Genomic DNA, 23,586 nt, shown 5'->3' with positions numbered 1-23,586 from the left:
TTGCTGCCTCCCTCTGTCCCACCCCAAGCTTGTACAGTACCTGAGTGGGTCCAGACTGGCAATCCGGGGTGTTGATCACAGGTTCATAAAAGGATCGTAGGGTGCCAAGATCGGTGCCCAACAGCACAGGCACTGGGATGTCATCTGTCACCCCCACAACTTTTGACTGGCGGCCCCTTCCCCAATCGAGAACAACACGAGCTTTGGCGATGCGTGCGTGTGCGCCACCAACTCCCAAAAGTGTGACACGCTCATTAGGCAGGAAATTCTCCCTGGCTACAAGATGAGAGCGAACCAAGGTAAGCTCTGCGCCTGTGTCGCGGAAACCAACAGCGATCTGGTCGTTAACTTCCACGACTTGATGATTTCCGGAAAGTCGAGGATTTGCTGCTCCCATGACGAGGTAGGCGTGTGCAGTAGAGGATGCGCTAGCCACTTCTGCGCTAGGCTCTGGAGACGGCGTCCTCACCTCGGGGCAGGCAGACTTGAGGTGTCCTCGCTGTCCACAGTGGTAACACTTTGGAACATATGTGGCATCAGGCGGATGAGTAGCAGGTGCAGCATCCGGCCTCTGTGGCTGTGGGACCCGATTCCCACGGTTAGCAGGGGGAGGAGAGCTGGGTTGCATAGGTCTCCCCCCTCTCCAGCTCTGGGCTGGAGGTTTGCGGCTGTCCGGCACACGGGTGGCCACAAAAGTGTCTGCAAGTTCTGCTGCAGTTTTGGCGGAGTCCGGCTTCCGCTCCAAGACAAACTGCCGGACGTCTGGAGTGCAGCAGTTCAGCAACTGCTCCTGCACGATGAGGTCCTCCAGACCTTGTTGAGAGTCTTTTTTGAGGCCCCGTGACCACTGCCTGAACACAGTCAGCAGGCGACTCTCCAGGTCGGTGTAAGAGTCGGTGTGGCCTTTCTGCAGGGAGCGAAACTTTTTGCGATAGACCTCTGGGGTCAGCTGGTATTTGGCGATAATCGCAGCTTTTATCGCAGCATAGTCATTGTTCTTGTCAGCGGGTAAGTCCACAAACGCCTCAAGCGCTTTGTCCCGCAAGTTGGGTGTCAGATATCTCGCCCACTGCTCCTGGGGCAGATGATGCTGACGACAAGTCTTTTCAAAGGAGTGTAAATAAGTGTCCGGGTCGGTTCCCTTCTCCATTTCTGGGAATTTAAACTTTGGAGTCCCAAACGGGCCTGCTGTGGGCCGGGGTTCCGGAGCACTTTGCGAGGGATTTTGGCCTTGCGCTCGCAGTTTGGCCATTTCAAGGTCGTGTCGGCGGGCGGATTCTCTCTCTGCCGCCTCTTTCTCAGCCAGCCACCGGCGCTCTGCACGGTCCGCTTCCCGTTCCGCCTGGCGTTCTGAGGCTTCCATTTCCGCCTGGCGCTGGCGTTCTGCACGGTCAGCATTTTCTCTGACAATCTGCATGTACAGCTCAGGATTTGTCTCCAACAGCCTTTGTAATCCAGGTTGCATTCCAGCATCAGGAACACAGAACAGGTTGGCATGGGCGGGCTCCTGCCGGCCACCATGCTCCTCAGCAGTTACAGCAACCGGTTCAGCCGCGGTACCGTTTTCCTCTGGGTCTGGAAGTGGGTTGCTTTGCTCCAACCGCTCACTTCCCTCTGCCCCAGTTACATCACCGTCTGAACCAGGAGTGTGCTCTCCCAGCATCTGCTCCGGCTGGGTATTCAGTCGCAACAAGTCCTCGATCAATTGCGATTTCTTTTTTCTATACGTCATAATGCCTTTTTCCTCACACAAGTTTACTAGGTCTGCCACTGACATTTTCTTGTATCTTGCTGCAGCCATTTTTGCCAAATAAGATAGGATAGGAAAAGAGATTGGGGGGGAACTCTGTGCTACACGTTTAGTCTATATAAATGGTAATGCACCGGTTATCGACCACAGATTTTTGATCTGTTCTGGCAGGTTAATCAAATAACGTTGCCGTTGATGTTCTGAACATACACAAATCCCAAAAAGCTGCCAAACAAATGTCACAGACCGCTAGGCCGGTCTGCGGATGGGGTAAATTGATCAGCGTCAGAAATCCTCTTACACGGTCATTTGTTCATCATGAAGGGTAACCCGCGTTCGCAATTTGATGAACTGACTCGCGAAGGGAGCGTTCTGATACCAACCGAATCACTCCACACACATATACAATTCAAAGATCTGCCACCAAGCGAGTTACACAGCCCGCTACTGTAATTATACTAGGACTTCGAGAACGCTCTATTAACCCTTAGCAGTATGCAAGAATCTGGGTCAGATCGTTATGTCTGGGCCGGGTTCTCGCATACGGGTTATAAATGTATACTTCTATTAAACACAGGGTAGCGAGTTCAGGAGAATAGGTACGATTGTGTATGTTCAGCAACAGGTCATAACCGCTAAACGATTTTTAAACGTTTAATAACACAAATGCATTACATACAGTTATATACACCTATTAACATATAAAACACAGAGCTTAAAAATAAAAGGAATAAAATCAGAAAATTCTTACTTCGTTAGCTGAGCAGTCCATTTGAAAAATGAAGAAAATAGTCCAGTTTAAAGTAGGCATTCAGGTTAAAGTCTTTGTACACAACATGCGCCCGGTTCTCCTTGAGCACATGTCTAGACCTTCCTGGTAGATGGGAATTGAAGAACTGGGAGGAGTTCCTTGCAAACGCTTTTTACTGACCAGAGTTTTGGGGCGGTCACTACCTGGAAAGTAGGTGTGTTTGAGGCAGGGTTACCTCCTGGCAGGCAAGTTACCACCCACAGACTTGGAGCAAGGAATGTACCAATTATTAATAATTTGTGTAATTCCGCCCCAGATGGGTGCAACGCAAATCCGAGACCATATTCATAAGCAGCACGCGACTCTGTATTAAATGAGTCTATACACGCCTAGTCTGTCGAATTTGCTCTACGCAGGCCGGATCAAGTGGATTCTCTGTTGATTCCTGATAGCCAGAAAATTATAAATCATGTGAGTGATAGAACTGATTTCTGGGTATCAGGAAATGTGTTTGTTGTCTTTCTGTGCCAAACCCATCTTGAATTATTAATAAAGTAAATGTTCCCATTGTGTGAAGCTATAAGCTTGGAGGGAAATTTGAAGTTCAACCAGTTTGAGCTGGTTTGGTGGAACATGAGCTATGTGACCAAATGCTGCTCCCCAGGTGGTCTGGCCACTTGTGAATTCTTTCCTGACCTCAACAGGATGTGGGGGAGGTTACTGTACTCAGTAAGAGAGAGGGAAATTGACATCTATTGTGTATTTACCCAAGACTGACAGGAACTGTGCACGACCATGCGAAAGTCGATGGCGATTTTGCGCACAACTTTCCGTAATGTCCGTCACACCACACTCTGCAGTTATTGATTTGTAAAAAATGTTTGGAATCATGTATGATTTTCGTTCCACTTCTCACGTGTACACCACTTTGTATTTGTCTTTCCACGTGGAATTCCAATAAGATTGATTCATGTTTGTGTCAGTAATGTGACAAAATGTGGAAAACTTCAAGGTGTGTGTGTGTGTGTGTGTGTGTTATATACAGAATTATTAGGCAAGTTGTATTTTTGAGTAATGATTTTATTATTGAACAACCATGCTCTCAATGAACCCAAACAACTCATTAATATCAAAGCTGAATATTTTTGAAAGTAGTTTTTTAGTTTTAGCTATTTTAGGGGGATATCTGTGTGTGCAGGTGACTATTACTGTGCATAATTATTAGGCAACTTAACAAAAAACAAATATATACCCATTTCAATGATTTATTTTTACAAGTGAAACCAATGTAACATCTCAACATTCACAAATATACATTTCTGACATTCAAAAACAAAACAAAAACAAATCAGTGACCAATATAGCCACCTTTCTTTGCAAGGACACTCAAAAGCCTGCTATCCATGGATTCTGTCAGTGTTTTGATCTTTTCACCATTAACATTGCGTGCAGGAGCAACCACAGCCTCCCAGACACTGTTCAGAAAGGTGTACTGTTTCCCTCCTTGTAAATCTCACATTTTATGATGGACCACAGGTTCTCAATGGGGTTCAGATCAGGTGAACAAGGAGGCCATGTCATTAGTTTTTCTACTTTTATACCCTTTCTTGCCAGCCACGCTGTGGAGTACTTGGATGCCTGTGATGGAGCATTGTCCTGCATGAAAATCATGTTTTTCTTGAAGGATGCAGACTTCTTCCTGTACCACTGCTTGAAGAAGGTGTCTTCCAGAAACTGGCAGTAGGACTGGGAGTTGAGCTTGACTCCACCCTCAACCCGAAAAGGCCCCACAAGCTCATCTTTGATGATACCAGCCCAAACCAGTACTCCACCTCCACCTTGTTGGCGTCTGAGTCGGACTGGAGCTCTCTGCCCTTTACCAATCCAGCCATGGGCCCATCCATCTGGCCCATCAAGACTCACTCTCATTTCATCAGTCTATAAAACCTTAGAAAAATCTTGAGATATTTCTTGGCCCAGTCTTGACGTTTCAGCTTGTGTGTCTTTTTCAGTGGTGGTAGTCTTTCAGCCTTTCTTACCTTGGCCATGTCTCTGAGTCTTGCACACCTTGTGCTTTTGGGCACTCCAGTGATGTTGCAGCTCTGAAATATGGCCAAACTGGTGGCAAGTGGCATCTTGGCAGCTGCACGCTTGACTTTTCTCAGTTCATGGGCAGTTATTTTGCGCCTTGGTTTTTCCACACGCTTCTTGCGACCCTGTTGACTATTTTGAATGAAGCACTTGATTGTTCGATGATCACGCTTCAGAAGCTTTGCAACTTTAAGAGTGCTGCATCCCTCTGCAAGATATCTCACTATTTTTGACTTTTCTGAGCCTGTCAAGTCCTTCTTTTGACCCATTTTGCCAAAGGAAAGGAAGTTATCTAATAATTATGCACACCTGATATAGGTTGTTGTCATTAGACCACACCCCTTCTCATTACAGAGATGCACATCACCTAATATGCTTAATTGGTAGTAGGCTTTCGAGCCTATGCAGCTTGGAGTAAGACAACATGCATAAAGAGGATGATGTGGTCAAAATACTCATTTGCCTAATAATTCTGCACTCCCTGTGTGTGTGTGTGTGTGTGTGTGTGTGTGTGTGTGTATGTGGATGGATATATATATATATATATATATATATATATATATATATATATATATATATATATATATATATATATATATATATATATATATATATATATATATATATATATATATATATATATATATATATATATATATATATATATATATATATATATATATATATATATATATATATTATTCTAGGACAGGCATGGGCAAACTTGGCCCTCCAGATGTTACGGAAATACAAGTCCCACAATGCATTGCAGAAGTCTGACAGCCACTCCCATGACTCATAAAGGCAAATGCATTGTGGGACTTGTAGTTTCATAACAGCTGGAGGACCAAGTTTGCCCATGCCTGTTCTAGGACCTATCTTTCCCTTCATGCTAAATTGATTGAACACGTTTCCTGTGTGTATAAACTAGCTTTTGAAAATGGATGTGAACTCAGAAAGTCCTCTCTGCTCTAAAAGATACACAGCAGCATAATAACTTTGAAACAAAAAATGTTTATATGTTACAGCTAATACAAATCATAAAATAAATCTGCACTGTTTCTACTTCCTTATTCATGGAAGCAGACATAGTGTTAACGGCCTGTGCTTTCAAATGAGCTTATCTGCCATGGCAATCAAGTGACACAGGGAAGAGATCAAACTACAACTTGTGATTAGACACAAATGAGGGGAAATTAAACGGGATAAACTCTCTAGTACATACAGGGCGTATTTCTCTAAGTTTTTTTCCTTCTGTCCTGTGCAAGAGTTCAGGTCCACTTTAAAAGGAGGGCCTTTATCTAGTTTCTTTATCCAACAGGATACTTGTGAGGTGTCGGGGCAAGCCAGTGCAAGGCGATCTCTTGTTTCACGGCAATTGGGGTTTCATGGATACATTTCTTGGCGCTAGCTTGTATATGCTCTTCATGTATAATGTTCAGTAAGCACAGGGATGGCTCGAGAGATAATTCAAAATAATTTATAGTACTTTTTCAACTACTTTTTGAATTGCAAAGTGCTTAATTACTTATTTTAAAGAGAAGATGACAAATAATCCCCATATGAGAAAACTCAGGAGAAAAAGTGAATTTAATTTAGGCCATTGAATACTTGTGCAGTAAATACCTCAAGAAATGTCAATAAATTGCAATTCACAAAGATTAAAGCATTCGGTAAATTAAGCAAAAGTGTTTGGTATTTACCTCCAACACTGACCAGCCGATAACTCGCACTCTCCATGCGGTAACATATTGACAGATATAGCAGACAGCCAATAGGGAGAACCAGGCAGCCAACAGAGAGAGCCACACAGCCCTGCTTCTCACCTAATTTTTATCCAATACCCTGGAGGGCAGGACTTCACTCTGGCAGAGCAGGGTAAGGAGACATTTTATAAAGCTTTTCTGCATCCCTTTAGATGAGAATATCTCTGCTCTTATACAGAAGAGCTCCCTCTGGTGGCTGCAGCACATCTAAAGGGATGCCGGGGATGCACTAGATAGAAAACTCTGACTTGTGCATATAGGCTCACAGTTTCCTACCTGATTGCTGACCTGCTCCACAGCTGGTCAGTGAGACTTGAGCTACGTACACACATACAACGATCATTTGACCTAAGTAAAGTTAGCTTTTAAAGGTGTGTAACGATCTGATCGTTATAACGAATGTTACATCACGTAAAGCAACTATTGCGCATAAAAATGAAAAGTTCCATGGAGAAATAGCGAAATGCGCATGTCAAGCCTAGTACGATCAACAGTTTTCCAACGATGTACTACTTTTGCAACCGATCGTTGTTGGAAAAAAATCCGCCAAGCTAGATCGTTTGTTTTTAACAATCTAGCTCATCCGTCCGTTTTTTTTTAAACAATTGTTGTTTGAAATGATTGGGGAACGATCGTTTCAAATGACTATAGTCGCATGTGTGAACGCACCTTTAGGGCTTGTTCACACCTAGAGCGTTTTGGGTATTTTTTAAGCTGTGGCGATTTTTAAAAATCGCCCTAAAAGCTCTTGTGCAATGATTCCCTTTGAGAGTGTTCACATATGAGCGATTTGATTTTGATCTGCTCCACAAGCGCTGCCTGTACCATTTTCTGAGTGATTTGCCTATAATGGAAGGTATAGGTAAATCGCAAAACGCATGAAAAAGTGCTTTGTATAGCGATTTCCCAAGTGCTATCATGAATAAATACATTGTATTTGTTAATTTCTGGTTGAAAGGGTTCACTTCCTGGCTGATGTCAGGAAGTGGAAACAAAATCCCTCTGCAAAAGCACTTAAAAAAGCACTTTATACAGTGCAGGGAAAGGCTGTTTAAAAAATCACAAAAAATTGCTCAGCGCTTGAAAAAGCGCTGGCGACTTATAGTGTGAACATAGCCTTACCGAAAAGGACCTAGTGAAATGTAACATGTTTGCTCAGTAAATGACTAAACTTCTCCTGCATGCGGGAAACCTTCGTGAATTTGGGGGAAAAAAAAAAGTGTAAAAGACCAAATGTAATATTTTACCGCTCTAAGTTATTTTTCCAAACTGCCCTTAGTGAATTGAGGCTATTGTGTAGGTAGGCTCTCATGCTACATGGAAGTGGAAAAATTGGTCAATCATTGGCAAATCAAAACTGTATTTGTGTACGCACCCTAAGCTTCAGTGTGCTTGGTCTGTCAGCATACCCTGCCTCTCCCAGCAATCCCCATTTCCTCTCAAGTGTGAAAACAATACTTGCATATCTGTGATCTGCTGTCTGCATATCAAGCATATTCTCTTGGATTCTGTTTGGAGATCACTTATGCTGGGAATACACGGTTCGTTTCTGGCGCTCGATTCTGCTCTCGATCGTTTTTGCCGCTCGATTCTGCAATCTATTCTCTTCCGCTCGTTTTTCTTATCTTTTTCCATTCATTTCTCTCAGAAATCGAGCGGCAAAAGGGAGATAGGACATGTCGGAAATTGTCTATCGAACCATCTATCTCAAAAACGAACCGTGTATTCCCAGCATAATATACTATAGCTTAATACACACAGACACTTCTGCCAAAAATCTTGTGTGTGTGTATGGTGGACCTAATGCAGATTCCAGATTGTCTCAGCTGAGATCAGACCCATTGTTCCCCTTCTCACCCTGCCCACTCGAAGCTGCTTCATTGCGTGCCTTGCCATTGTTCCTCATCCCTACTCCAGAGCAGTGGATTGTATCACTAGCCTGTAGGCTAGCAACGCACTTGTATCCCTGTGGGCAACAGTAAGGCTAGTTTCACAGTGGTCAGTTGTATAACGCACAGGTTATAATAAGTGTGAACTGCAATGGAGACTGGGCATAGACTTTAATACAAATCGTGCATGCATCGAGTTGGAATGAAGCGATCAGTCACTACGCAGCACTATGAACAGCCCCATAGAAATGTATGGGCAGTGAGTTGACATGTATAATTATTCTGCAGTGCAGCTGAGCACTGTGAACCTGCCCTAATTGTGCAGATATCTGACCCCAAATATGTAGATAATGTTGTAGAGAAGAGCAGTAGTGCAAGTTTTTCAGGTAGAATAAAGGTCTGTATCCACGACCCGATTTGTGCAACAATTTTTTGCAACAAAAGTTTTCACAATATTCTGTAACGAAAATTCTTTAAACAATGTTTAAGAACATTCGACCACACACGCAGTCATTCGTATTGAGCGACCATCATGTCTGATCACCAAAAAAGCGATTGTTTAGATCCTGTGGCAGTTTCCCCATTTGTGTAAACTATAGTTTACACGATTGTTCATTTCAAGGAATGATGCTTGCAAACTAGGCCAACTGGAACGGGAACGGTCTTTCTTCGACGGAGCTCCCCAATCCATCTGGCTGTGTGTACTTGTCTTTACAGGAAGCTGACAGACAAATACAGTGTACCTTACAAAAGATGTAGTGAATGTAATGACTGAAGCATGTGTAAACAAACCACATGGATTTACTGATCATGGGGATAGATTGAGACAGTTTTTACCTAATTAATATTGTAATGGCTCTTATCCTTTTGAAAGTAACCAAAAATCTGCAGTAAAAGTAAATGATTCGTTGTTAAGGACAACCCCTCCATGTCTCCTCTCCTTCAGTTTGTGCTTATACACTAGCCCAGAAGCACAGAGGACAAAAAAGTCATTTGCATTGCCTTTCATTTCTCAGATGGAATCCTCACAGGCGCACAGTGCCAGGTCTTCAGGCCCAGCTCTGGGACTTCACAGCGTGAATTCATATTTCTCACACACGGCTGTTTTGAAAGTCTGCAGTGCAATCTCGGCTTTTAACTTTACGAGCGGAGCTGCATGCAGATGAAGGTCTGATAGAAAATAGGATGCATAAAACACACAGAACCTTGGGATAGTCTCCTGCAGACTTAGCGTTAGCTCATGGCTGCTCTGTAATTGGGATCTGTCCTTGGAGTGCGCTTTCTGTGTAGATCAAACAGCGCACAACCGCAGGTATCACATCGCTGAATGCATTATCAGTGTTAGTTACCAGTATTTGTCCTTTCGAGGTCTCCAAGACTGAATCCTCCTATTTTATGGCATACGTTATGTGTTGTATGTGTTCAGAAGCATTTTATGCGGATTCTATTGCCCTCTGCACACACTATTATTATTATTTATATAGTGGCAACATCTTCTGCATCGCTGTACAAAGTATGTAGTCTTGTCACTTAACTGTTCCTCATCAAGTCCCTACTATACTTCTATGTCCGTCATAGTCTATAGCCAATTTTTCTTTAGGGGGAAGCTAAATAACTTCTCTAAGATTTTGGGATGTTGAAGGAAACCTGAGTGCCAAGAGGAAACATATTCAAACATGGGAAGAACACACACACTCTGGGCAGATGGTGCCTTGCCAAGGATTTGAACCAGGGACAGGCACTGCAAGGCTAGAGTACTATCCACTACACCACTGTGCTGACCTACAATAAGCTATTCTCAGGGCTCATTTCCACTATAGCGAATCCGCATGCAGGCACCGCATGCGGATTCGCATAGGCAATACAAGTGGATGGAATTGTTTCCACTTGTGCGTCGTGCGGGGGCGTTTTGGCGTGCGGGGGAAATCTGCACGGCAGAGCCGTCAGATATCGCGTGCGGCAGGAATGCGGGCGAATCGCCCGCAATGCTTTTAATAGGGAAATCGCATGTGGCTTTGTCATGCGGATTTCGCGTGTGATTTCGCATGTAAAGCTATGGCGCTTTACACAGGCAGTGACATGGTTAAATTCGCCTGGTTCCTTGCCATGTGAAATCGCATGCGAAATCACGTGGAAATCCGCATGTGGAAACGCATCCGCATGCGATTTCGTCCAACGGTGGAATCCAGGCGATTCCGCACCGCAACAGTGGAAACGAGCCCTAACACAGCCATTAAGCACGCTCCTTGTTAAACCTAAGGAATCTCTAGACCGCTAAATACATAGGGTCTTCTAGGTTCATCTACAGCTGACCATAGAGTTACAAGATGAGTCAGTCCAGGTTACAGCTGATGTTCTCTGAACAAAATGTTTGCAGTTGTTGTAGTCAATGCATTTTCTGATTCAGATCATACAGTGTCATACAGTTTGATGGAAACTTACAGTCCATTCCTTTGTACAGCTCAATACAAGTATTTCCTTACACGGGTACATTGGTTATGGTGTCTGGGCACTGTATGACTTTGGGGCAGAGATAACTTAATCTATATACTTCCTAACCATCCCTTTTGCCTTTTCCTATCCTACCTTGTCCCCTACTGTTCAATTTAGTCTAATCCTAACCTTCAAACCTGACCTATGCCTTATTGCCTAACCTTAGCATCCTCTCCCAGACCTATGCCGAAAATTAACCTTCACCCTAACCTAAGGGCCCGTTTCCACTTGTGCGGTGCGGAATCGCCGCGGATCCCCCGCTGACGAAATCGCATGCGGGTGCGATTCCGCATGCGTATTTTAACGCGATTTTGCGTAGGTTAGTACTGATGCGATTTTAACCATGTCACTGCCTGTGTGATTTAACATTACTTTCTATGCAAAATCGCATGCGAAATCTCATGCGAAATCAGGGTAAAATACACATGCCAAAACCGCATGCGATTTCCCTATTAAGTACATTAACGGCGATTCGCATAGCGGTGTGCGGGATGCGAATTCTGACGGCTCTTCCGTGCAGATTTCTCCCGCACAGAAAACTGCTAAGGATTACTGACAAGTGAAAACAGGGCCATCCACTTGTATTGGCTATGCGGACAACGCATGCAGATTCGTGATAGTGGAAACGGGCCCTAAGTGTTCAGCAGAAACTTTGGCAGCTGGAGCATGTTATTGGTACCTAATGTCCAGTGGTTGTACCTCCCATTGGCTAACAATAGGTAATGTGAGGTTTATGGGGCCTATATGAGGTGGGACTTAACTGTACTCTGGAACAGCCAGAGAAGCTGTCCTATCTATGAAGTTACTGCCATGCACATAAGAGTGGAGGGTATTGCACACTGAAAAAGACTATGGAACAGGTGTGGAAAAGAGCAGTATCTCTAAAATACCAGATGTAGCTTGGCTTCAAAGTGTACCAGAGATGGTGGAGGGGGGGGGGGGGGGGGTTATACATACCTGGGGCTTCCTCCGGTCGCCAAAGAAATATATACAGATCGCACTTTATCTTGCGCAGACTGGTTCTCGATTGGAGGAAGTTACAGGCAGCGGAGGACAGCGGCGTGGGAGTGATCCATGCGCATCAGGCTAGAGGAAGCCCCAGGTATGTATAAAACTTTTTTTTTTTTTTTTTTTTTTTTTTTGTTTCCCCTGTTTCTGGTTTCCTTTAAAGAGACACTGAAGCGAAAAAAAATATGATGAATTGGTTGTGTACTATGAATAATTACTAGAAAATTAGCAGCAAAGAAAATATCCTCATATTTTTATTTTCAGGTATATAGTGTTTTTTCTAACATTGCATCATTCTCTAATATGTGCAGATTACACAACACTCAGCATTCAAAATGATTCTTTCAGAGCAGTCTGTGAACTAATGACCTCTCCTCCTGCAGAGAAAAAGTAAATAGTTAACTAACAGTTGAGATAATAAAAGTCAGAAAACAGCCCTCTCCACGACTTTGAAAGTCGTAGAGCTTACTGGCTTTTTTGCATAGAGATAACAACTGGAGTTTCTCAACTCTTCCTGTACTGGAAACAATTAGACTGATGTATCTGATCTTAATGTGTTATTTCTTAGCTGTACTACACATACAAATCATTGTATCATAATTTTTTTTTCGCTTCAGTGTCTCTTTAAGGTGGTTGTATACTCTTCAATTGAGATTCATTGTTTTAGTGTTACTTAACCCTTAAGGTGTCCACTAAGAATTGAATCTTTTTTTGGTCCAATCTTATAATTTATATTTAAATAAAGGGACTGCCTTAAATATGCATTCAATATTTTCAGATGCACAGTGTTCCTGCCGACGTATCTATAAAATAAGTCCCTATTTCATACACATGGTCATGTTCAAGTTAAATGTTAATAGCAGCCTTTGTGGGCATGTCTGCTATTAGATTCAGTATCTTACTTCCCATTTTGCAGGCAGAGGGCAGGTTAGGATCTGTGTGAGAAAATTGTAGAAAGTAGATGGTGAAGGGACTTTTTGATACTTTTCAAAGTGGTTTATTTGACATTGATTAACAATGGAGCTTAAGCAGCCCATACACTCAGCCGATTTTCTGGCCGACCGATCGATCGCGATCGATCGATCGATCGATCGCAAATCGGTTGGCCAATCGACCGATCGACGGCCGATTTCGATCGATTTCGATGGATTTCCATCGAACTAGCAGGGTGGAAAATTTAGGTCGATCTGATGAGATTGCTTATCAGTTTGCATTGGCCTTAATGGAAATCTGATGGCAAAAAAATGCCATCAGATCGAATTTCAACAGATTTCAAACTGAAATCTATTGGAATTCTATCCTGGTAAAAAATGTTCTAAAAACGCATCAGATAGATCATCAGATGCATTTCTTATCTGTCTGCTGCCAATCTGACGAGTGTATGGGCACCTTAATACGTAGATTGAAACAAGAACTGCCACTGAGTATTTACACAGTGATAGGTAGATGGGCTTGAACTAATTTGATGGGTTCTGCCGTTTTGCCTGTGTTCATTCTTCGCAACAACTGTCATTAAATTTTATTTTATTTTTTTTTTTTTTTTTATCCCCTACAGTTTCCAACGTCTAGTTTTATAAATACTAGCAATAGCTGTACAGCAATCTGTGTTTGCTGACATTTTACAGGTTTATAACATGTCTTGAGCAGACTGTTTAGTTTTTGTGTGTGTGGTCGCTCAGCTGCTCTTCTGACCAGCTATAGAAAGGAATCAGCCCTTTTAAGGGCCATGAGCAGAATACACAGTCATTTTCAGCAGGCTATATGCTGTAATGTACAAGTGACTTGGTCAACATAAAGCGTTTGTTAAAAATCTGTTCTGTGGGCCTTGTCATATGGGTGGTCACCTACTGTACGGCACATCACTAACCAGGAATTGTAGAAATGGAGCTGTGTTTTATTCATGGTTGCCACTGATCAGAATGCTTTGTTTCTCTTTCAACCAATGCTGTAAATGACACACTAGGAAGTCAGACATATTTTACACTGCTCAAGAAGTCCGAGTATTGAGAAAGAAACAGACATTAGGTTGCCTCCAAGACATGGTTTCTTAAAAGGAACTCCAAGTGAGAGACATTTGGAGGCTACCATTTTTATTTCCTTTTAAACAATACCAGTTGCCTGGCTGTCCTGCTGATTTTTCTGGTCAGTAGTGCCTGAATCACACACCTGAAACAAGCATGCAACTATTCTTGTCAGATACCTCTGCATGCATGGTGAGGGTTTATGGCTAAACTCATGAGAGACAGAGGATCAGTAAGACAGTCCGGCAATGTGCTATACTTGTCTGTTGTAGCCCCTTGAGAAAAAAGGGTCCTTTGGCCCCTTACAAGATGCCACAAGATGAGGGCTACATTTACTGAAGAGTGGTCAAGTTGCAAACCAATGTGTTAGTCTGTATGTCTGTGGATGGGTATCGTATAGATAAATGTGAATTAAAAAGTGGAACAAATAAAATAAAAATTCCAAGTATAACATTTCACACTTCAATACCAGTGCTAGTGTACATTGATATTGGAGCGCTATACCTATTATAAATGCAGTCTAGGGAATTAAGCAGTGGGTAAATAAAGGTTTGTAAAATACCAAATAGTGCTGCATTGTAGGGGACAGGCAGAAGTTAATTCTAGTAAAAGTACCTAGCATTCTGATAACAGCAATCTGTACCATTGCAATACATTTATGTTTGGTAGGTGTACCCACCCTCCCTTGTTGGTTTACAACATGGCTATTTCTGGCTATTTTGGTGCCCTAGGCAAGGCACATGTTGTCCCCCTCCCATGCCATTCTTGTGAATAGAGAGATTGTAGCCTTCATAAGTTTTTCAGGCACAAATAACATTGATTGGTCATTTATAAAGTTGAGGTTATTAGAAGGGGTTAGAGGGGGTTAGAGTCAGTACTAAAAGAAGGTGTCTATATTTCTATTAGGATGGATTTATTGCTGACACAATACCTCTTTTGTTTCTTTTTTTACTGCAAGTTTTTTTTTTTTTTTGTTCAGCTGGAACAATTTTTGTAGCTTTTTTTTTTTTTTTTTTTTTCTAAACACACATTTAATTGCCCCTTGCCTGCTCAACATTTGTAGCTTCAGAACATTTTCATGATACTGAATATGTTCATCTACATGGAAAGTAGGAAAATAAACCTTAAAGAGTTAATATTTGCACAAACTGTAGAAGTCAATAAAACAGTTTATGGTAGCAATTTTATTCTGAAGTTTTTGTAGTACTTGTTCATCTTAATCAGCAACCTTGATTGCACTAGGACTCCTTTCATGTTGAGTGCAGCCTGGCTCCTGTCCTGTTGATTGCTGTATTCTCAACTTGCTTTGGGAGGAGGTCCATTATCTTTAAGGTCCTCCATTCAACAGCTTGTCACTGCTGCTAATGCATCAGTCTACAGGCAGGGTAGGAGCTGACAGCAAGTCAGTAGTTGAGCAAAAGAGTTCAGAGTTCTCCCTCCATATACTCTTTAAGCAAGCTGATAAGATGGCTATCAGCAGGACAAGAACCAGGCTCGGTCAATATCAGGAGAAGGCTACAACCAATAAGGTGTGTTTTACGGGCAGAGCGCAATCTATTTTTCCATACCGCTCTGATAAACGGGGAGAGCTGACCAATCCGCTTAGGGAGAGTTGTCCAATCCAACCAGTCAATCACCTATATACTGTTCTATTCTGGGTACCACATTCAGTACAGCACCAGTATCTATTAGTACATAGCACCAGTATATGTTTTTTTCAATTTTTATTTGGTGTGCGTTAGAAGAGGGGTAGTCTTATACGGCGAGTATATGCCAATCTCTATATTTTAACTGGAAAAGTAGGGGGGTGGTCTTATACGCCAGAAAATATGGTACCACAAACATTTTATTGACCCCTGTACACCTTAGCTGGAACGAGGGTGTTTGTGGTCATTTCCGATTGAGGGAATCTCATGGTAACAAGAACCCTTGCTCCCTTTATTAGGCACTCCAGTAGCCATGGAAATTTGCCCAAAAAACCTGCATGCCCACCATTAATTGCAAGGGAAACTGGGGAAGGGAGCAATGCCACCACTATGTTTTGTAGCCACTTCCTTTTTTAATAAAGGATGGGAGTCATGCTGTTTTTTTTTTTTTTTTTTTTTTTTTTTTTTTCTTTTTTTTTATATTTTCAGTTTCAAGCTGGAAGAAAGTTTTTTTTTTTTTTTTTTTTTTTTTTTTTTTTTTTTTTTTTTACATGATGCATAGCAGTAGTTTTGGTTTTGTTACCACTGAAGCCTGCTGTGTGCAGGTTTTAACTCCATCCCTAAGCAATGTGTTTGGGCTCGTTCACACTAGGTCCGGAAACGTATCCGTGGCTCCGTTTTTCAAAACCGGAGCCATGGATACCAGTGTTTTAGATAACAGCTGTCTTCATTAGGGATGGTCGCTGGATTCCGCGGAATTATAAATTCCGCGATTGCAGCCAGAATTTGGTGATTCCTGTTCCGATGCGACGGAACGGAATTGCTATAGCGCTAAGGCGGAATTTCACGGAAAAATAAGAAATTTCGCGGAATTTTACGGAATTCAAATTTTTTCCCCACTGAACTGCTTTCTGCCTAATAAGAAGAATTTCTACTCGATAGACTTCCTTCCTTCCTTCCTCCCTGTTTTATAGCATTGCATCATTCTCTTGCAGTTTACAAACTACCCTGTATTTTAAACTATGAAACAGAGCAGAGCTAATGGCCCTTTAAAGAGAAACTCCGACCAAGAATTGAACTTTATCCCAATCAGTAGCTGATGCCCTCTTTTACATGAGAAATCTATTCCTTTTCACAAACAGACCATCAGGGGGCGCTGTATGACTGATATTGTGGTGAAACCCCTCCCACAAGAAACTCTGAGTACGTACTCCTGGCAGTTTCCTGTCTGTGAACCTTGCTGCATCGTGGGAAATGGCTGTTTACAGCGTTTTTCAACTGCCAAAAAAGCATGCAGCAGCTACATCACCTGCCAACAGTAAAAATGTCACCATGTAATAAATGTCCGTATGTAAATCAGGGATTTAAAAGATTTTACAGTGGGCAAACACTGACTGAATCCTTTATACATAATTATTGTAAAAATTAAGCACTTTTATATTTCATTATTTTCACTGGAGTTCCTCTTTAAACCTCCCTGCAGAAAAAAACCTTATCTGAAGTTCTCTTTCACTGTTATTTTGATGTATAAGTGCCTCAGAAAACAAAACCGCTGCTGTCTTGGCCCCAAGTTGGGTCCAGAGCTCAGAGAAGCACTTTTGCATAGATCACTGAAGTTTCTTAACTCTTCCTGTACTGGAAACAATATAAGACTCATATATTTGCTACTAATGTTCTATTTCTTAGCTGTACTACACATACATTACCTCTTAACTACCTAAAGACCGCGTCACACCAATGGGCGTGACCGCGGCGGCAGCCCCAGGACCGCCATCAAGAGGGATGTTTGTGACAAAAGTTGGTAAAAATCCTGGTAATCCAGTATAGCCTTCTGCCTGTCACTAGACCTACATAGCAGAGTAGCCAGGTCTCAACACTCTCATCTTTGCAGTAAAGGATTCCTCTATTAGAGCTGATGTCGTTTTTATACAAAACACCCTTCCCATTTCTGGCTCCAGAGTGCTCTCACAATCCACCAATTCTCACAATCCACCAATTCTCACAACAAAAGGCCTTCCTTGTCCAACCACTGGGACAGCTAACCCCCTGCCTGTTGGCAGCTTACTCCTCCTACTGAGTTGGCTTGGAGGCACTTGTTGCCTGTTGTGGCAAGGTTATAAACACTAAACATTGGGCTCCATTCTGGTAGCGTTTAGTAGATAAATACCTCATGGAATTTGATTTACCTCATGAGGAAAATCAACTTTTTTGAATTCTGGTAGCTTAAGTAAAGTTTTACCTCATGTAATTTCATGAGGTAATTTATGTGGTAATTTTTGACTAAAAACATGCGCTATTTTGTGGTAAAATACCTCACACTTGAATTCTGAAGTGAAATAAGGTGTGTGTTTGCATGTCTTTTACATCACATAATTAGACCTACCTGTACCACACGGTAAATGCAACTCTGTGACTAAGACTTTAGCTAAAACAGATATTAAGTATCCTCAATATAGCTAAGACAGGTGTAAGTGTCCCCAGTGGCGTAGCTAAGGAGCGTTGGGCCCCAGTGCAAGTTTTGCATCGTGCCCCCCCCCCCCCCCCCAAGCATGCTATACATAACAATTGATACGTTTCACCAAAACCAATAACGGACAACCACAGTGTCAGGTGCAGGAAGGGATGGGAAACAGTATATTAATAATCACTACTATTTAGAGCATCTATAGAAGTGAATATTCTCAACACAGGACCAATAAAGATTTAATACTGTGGTTGAGGGTGGGCCCCACATGGCCGTTTAGCCCAAGGGCCCCGATGCGGTCGCTACCTCGGCACCCCCTATTGCTATGCCACTGAGTGTCCCCAGCATTGCTAAGACAGGTATTACGTGTCCCCAGCAGTGGTGTACCTAGGGCATTTAACACTGGGTGCTGGGTATTAAATGACCCCCCCCCCCAAAAAAAAAGGAAAGGTGTGGCATGCTGAGCATGCCACGGTGAGTAATTCCAGGTATAGGTACCCCCTGTATAGGTAGCGTGGAATAGTTGCTCCCAGTATAGGTAGCCTAGAATAGTTGACCCCCAGTATAGGCAGCGTAGTATGGTTGCCCCCAGTATAGGCAGCGTAGTATGGTTGCCCCCAGTATAGGTAGCCTGGAATAGTTGTCCCCATTATAGGTAGCCTGGAATAGTTGCCACCATTATAAGTACCCTGGTGTAGGTGCCTCCAGTCTATACTATATACTAAATATATGACTTCATCAAGCCACGTCCCCGGTGCGGTGATCAGTAGTCCAGAGCTGTACGGAGGAGGAGGGTGCGCGATCAACGCTAGAGAGAGCCTGTTATTTGCCAAGATAGAGGCTGGGGTCCGGTGGGAGTGTTGGGAAAATACCTCACTATTTCCGCACATTTTCCCGCAGGCGGGAAAATGTACAAGAATTAGGCAATGAGAAAAAAAATAACAAATTAGGTATTTTCAAGACTACTATTTATTTTATCGCAAACCCCTACCAGAATTGAGCCCATTGTCTCAATAAAGTAACCTAGAAGCCCTATGTAACTGCTTAAAATACAATTTGTATTATCTATATATAAAAGCCAGATATGGGCCGACACAGGTGGTATACCATATACCACCAATGTATAACATGGTTTGCCTTTTTTTGTATTTGTCAGGAACTTTAGTATTTGTTCCTGACAGCTGTGTGTTTTGGGGTTCAACCCATATATGTTCTTTTTTTTATATATACTACTAGTTCTATGTTAGTCTGTTAGTCTGGGCTTTTTGGTTACTTTTTTGTGTTTAAGGCACTTTAAAACAAAAACGCATGTAGCTAAAAGCTCTTCTAGCAAGTCTCATACATACTCACAGAGCCGGGACAAGGTCCTCCAGCACCCAAGGCTGAGACACCAAAGTGCGCCCCTCCATCCCTGCCACCCCAGCGTCACACACTGATTGCTTTTAGACTAAGAGGCGCCACAGGGCCCCCAACCTCCCCAACACCTTAATATGTAGTTATCTGGCTTGCAGTCACTGCTATGTATCCCCTTTTCTTATTTCTTTCTGCTTCAAACACAATTAGGAATGACAGCTGAATTAATTCTGCGCCTCCTCTTACACTGCGCCCTGAGGCTGGAGCCTCTCCAGCCTATGCCTCGGCCCGGCCCTGCATACTCAAGTTTCGAATCAGAAGGCATTTCTGCATTTTATGTACCGTTTGTTAAGTATGCAGTATCTGCTTTAAGGCAATGCCTTACTAGTGTCTCTATACAACTGTACCAGATAGTCTGTCTGTAGAGAATAACCTAATTTTTATTTTACTTCCCCTCTCTAAAGGTGTGAAACACTCAAAACTATTCCTGCCCCCTCTGACACCCTGTTGGGGCTTCCTTTTTGTTCTTGGGCACAAGAGGAAAATTTAAATCCTTGTACACATACTAGACTGAAATCTGTCGCGATGGTCATTAACACTTGAGTGCATTCTTCCCTTCTTTGCCATGCCCGCTGGAAAACAATCTGTTGTACCTTGCACAGTTGTGACTCCTCCCCTCCCCATAACAACAGTATGTGTCGCTCAGTATCAGCTGAGTGGCGTATCTGTAGGAGCTCGTGTACAGAACTGTCACAATTGGCACCATAAGTATGTAGCCCAAAGCTCTCAAGAGACATTTTTTAAATCTGGCAATACAGAGCAACTTTTATGCTAAAAAATGTGATTTGACTTTGCAGATAAAGGTTCTTTTGGATTGTATGAAGTGTAACTCTTTAGCGGCAGGTCCTCTGTAAAACATTGGCTTAGATAGGCCTATAATCCGTACAATGTTTGGTGATACAAGGTATGAGTGTTTTAAAGTAAATTGTTCTTGTTACCTTAGCAGTCAGTAAGTTCCAGATGTCATTTGTTCAATTGTAGAAGAAGAATGGCGAGGCACTGAGGTTGCAAAATGAAATACCTTTTAATCCACGGTGTTAGGACACATCAGGATGTACAGTGGGGTGAGGGAGGCCTGACAGCTGTTTCGCTTTCAAAAAAGCTTCCTCAGAGGCCAATGGAAATGGTTTGAAAATGGAAAGACCACCACCCCAATCTGTCATACTTTTTTTTTACTCCTCACTTGTTAGTTTTGTAGATCTTCTGTATAGGTCATAGAAATAAATGTGCTAATTAACTGCTTTCTGTTTATAGTTTACATTCAACCTCCTTCTTTCTAGTTGCATTGCCTAATTAAGCATGTTTTTCACACTCTTATGTGGCCACTGCAGCATATGGGAAGGTTTGAAAAACATATTTTCCTTATGAATTCTTCATTGTCCTCATAAGGGAAGCGGGGGTGTTGCTTGTCTTCATATTTTGTGCTAAAATGTCTCTTTTTCCAAGTCGGGGAACATGAGTAGGGTACCTGGTCACAAGGGGCAACAAATACATTCTGTATATGTATTTAGAACATTTTGTGTATGAGTCAGATAGGGGCATAATACAGTACACCTTTGATTACTGGTAGTTGCTAAGCTATTGCTGCTACTGACAGGGGTGCAGCTGAAGGCTGTAGAGCTAGGGAATAGGCTTCAGACCTGCCCCACTCCAGTTCCAGCCATGCCTCCTGATATAATTGTGCCCTCAATTGTCCCCTGTGGGAGTTCTGCATGGCGACTGTAGTTTGCACTCACTACATAGTAATGGCTTCAGACAGAGCACACTGTATAGCAACTGCAAGAATGGCTCAACCTATTCCTTTTAAATAATCACCTATTTAATTGACACTCCACCTTTGATGAAAGCATTATGATCTACTGTATATCAGTAATGCACAAATTATTCAGTAATTATTATTACTCCTATTATGGATTTATATAGTGCTAACATCTTCTGTACAGCCTTACAAAGTACACGGAATACTTCATGTCACTAATTGTCCCTCAAAATGTAATAGCCATGGTCTATTGTTCTTACCATAGTTTAGGGCTATTTAAGCAGGAACGCACTTAACCTCTCTGTATGTTTTGGGGATTTGTGAGGAAATTGGAATATCTAGTGGAAACCCATATCAGACATTTATATTGCACTTTTCCCCTGATGGACTCAAAGCATAGCTCCCACGTTGTTGCTCTGTGCTATGTATGCAGAGTGTTTGTCACATACTAAACTAAATTGTTTTTCTGGATTTAGGTATATTACCCAAACTTGGGCTGGATGTGTATTGATGCCACAGATCCTCACAAAGGCAACTGGCTGCGTTACGTCAACTGGGCTCGAACAGCAAAGGAGCAGAACCTCTGTCCTCTGGAGATTAACAGGGCTATATACTACAAAACACTCAGGGTAAGCGAGAACTTGAAAAATGTGACTCTGGAGGACTGCAAGCAATTCGCTGTATGCACAAGCCTTACCTATGTAAATCTGCACTGAATAAATACTATAGCTGACAGTTTTCTTAGTAGCTGGCAATACAGTTTAGGTGGCTAACAAGCTTGTGGAACTAGAGTAACTGCACATACTTCTACCTAATCAAGTCCGCACAATAAATCCTACAAATAACAGACCTGCACACAATACACCCTTGAAAATAGACCTAACTACAAGGTAAAATAGACCTAACTACAAGGTATCTCTCCGTGATGCATACACTTCTCTCCCTGTCCATGTCTCTCTAGCTGCTATCTTACACACAAGCAAAATGGAAAGAAAGACCCCTTCCTTCACCCTTATTTATATCTGTCCGTGGTGAGATCTCTTCTCATTGGCTGCTGTGCCTTGCTGTGCATCATGCAAGCAAATGATTCCCTAGATAATGACTGAGCAGATGCCCATTCTGCGCTTACTGCCAAAATTATGCCACTGAACCGCCCCTGCATGGCAAATTACTTTGCTAAGCGAGAAAGGCCCGATTCGCCATGAGATCGAACTTCTGATTCTCAATCATCCCTAACCTAGAGTGCTGGATCTTCTCGTCCATGCACATTATTCTCTTCCTTACCTGCTGGAAGCCACTTCATGAACTGGCAGCTGAGGGATTGAGTCCTAGTCCCCATGGGCAGCATTCTTTGTGCGTGTGTATATGCTCCTTAACAGGCATGTTCAAAGGGAGGGGGGGGGGGGCTCTAGGTGCCCAAGCACCCCCACCTTTTTAAAATGTCCATAAAAAGGCCCCTTTGGCTGCAAATAAGCCCTGCCCTGGGTGTGATAAGCTCCACCCACCACCTGTGGGGAAACCCATCTGGGACACTTTGGAGTAAAGAGGTCCTATACAGGAATCCTAGTGTAACCATCCCCGCAGCTGTGTGGGAGCAGGGAAGATGGTGTCTTCCTAAAAGCTGTGACCTCTCCCTACCCCAGCATTCAGTGACCTCTCCCTCAACCTTGCCCCCACAGTGACCTCTCCCTCAACCTTGCCCCCACAGTGACTTCTCCCTCCACCTAGGACCCGTACTGACATCTTCCTTCCCCAGCATTAGCACTGCAGTGATCCTGCCTCTCCCATCACCAACAGTGACCTCTCCCTCCCCCAGCACCCAAATGACCTTTCCCTCCCCCAATGCCACCCTTCTTCCCGTCAGCAGCACCTAAGCTGACCTCTGCCTTCCCCAGCACCCCCAATGACTTCCCCTTCCTGCAGCGCCCACACTGACCTCTACTTCTCCCAACATTCATCCACAGCCCTCCCCATAGCTGGCACCCAGTACTCACACACACTCACATGACACCATGTACCTGCACCCAGGCCTGACATTGCACCCAGTACTCACACCTGCACACAGCCTCCACATGGCACCCACGATTTCTGCACTAAGCACCCACTTAACCAGTACCCACACCCAAAGTACCTGCATTTAAAACCCACGTGACACCTAATGCCCACCTATAGCCAGCACCCAATACAGGCATGCAGGGCTGTGCAGAGGGTCCTTAAGAGTGGGGAACACATGCCTGCAGGCATGGCACCAAGTATTCACACCCAGTACCCACATGACATCCAGTACACGCACCCAGATCTTACATGGCACGAAGTACCTGTAAACAACACCCGCATAGCATTCAATACCCACCCATAGCCAGAACCCTTATGACAGCCTGTATCCGCACCTAGAACCCACATGGCACCCAGGATCTGCATTCATCACCCATATGACAACCAATACCCCCCAGCCAGAAACGAGGAGCGGGGAACGTGCCGCCACTGGTGACAGGTCCAACGACATACTCCACACTATTGAATGCAGCCAGCGCT

General features: G+C 43.1%; 1 protein-coding gene across 3 annotated transcripts in view; it reads left to right on the top strand.

The window, feature by feature from the left end:
- The window catches only part of PRDM2 (PR/SET domain 2), a 233,677-nt gene that overhangs the window by 96,474 nt on the left and 113,617 nt on the right, over nucleotides 1-23,586 (top strand). For 2 of the 3 annotated variants that reach the window (XM_068240457.1, XM_068240460.1), the window contains one exon: nucleotides 21,528-21,680. In XM_068240457.1, the coding sequence (XP_068096558.1) occupies nucleotides 21,528-21,680 (153 nt within the window). Of the gene's footprint in view, nucleotides 1-19,982; nucleotides 20,001-21,527; nucleotides 21,681-23,586 lie in introns of those variants that run through there. The other variant, XM_068240458.1, reaches the window with a different exon arrangement.

The sequence above is a fragment of the Hyperolius riggenbachi genome, chromosome 6 (assembly GCF_040937935.1).
Source record: "Hyperolius riggenbachi isolate aHypRig1 chromosome 6, aHypRig1.pri, whole genome shotgun sequence".
Lineage (NCBI taxonomy): Eukaryota > Metazoa > Chordata > Amphibia > Anura > Hyperoliidae > Hyperolius > Hyperolius riggenbachi.
Note: the sequence above shows the minus strand (reverse complement) of the source record. Positions and strands in the feature narration are given on the sequence as shown.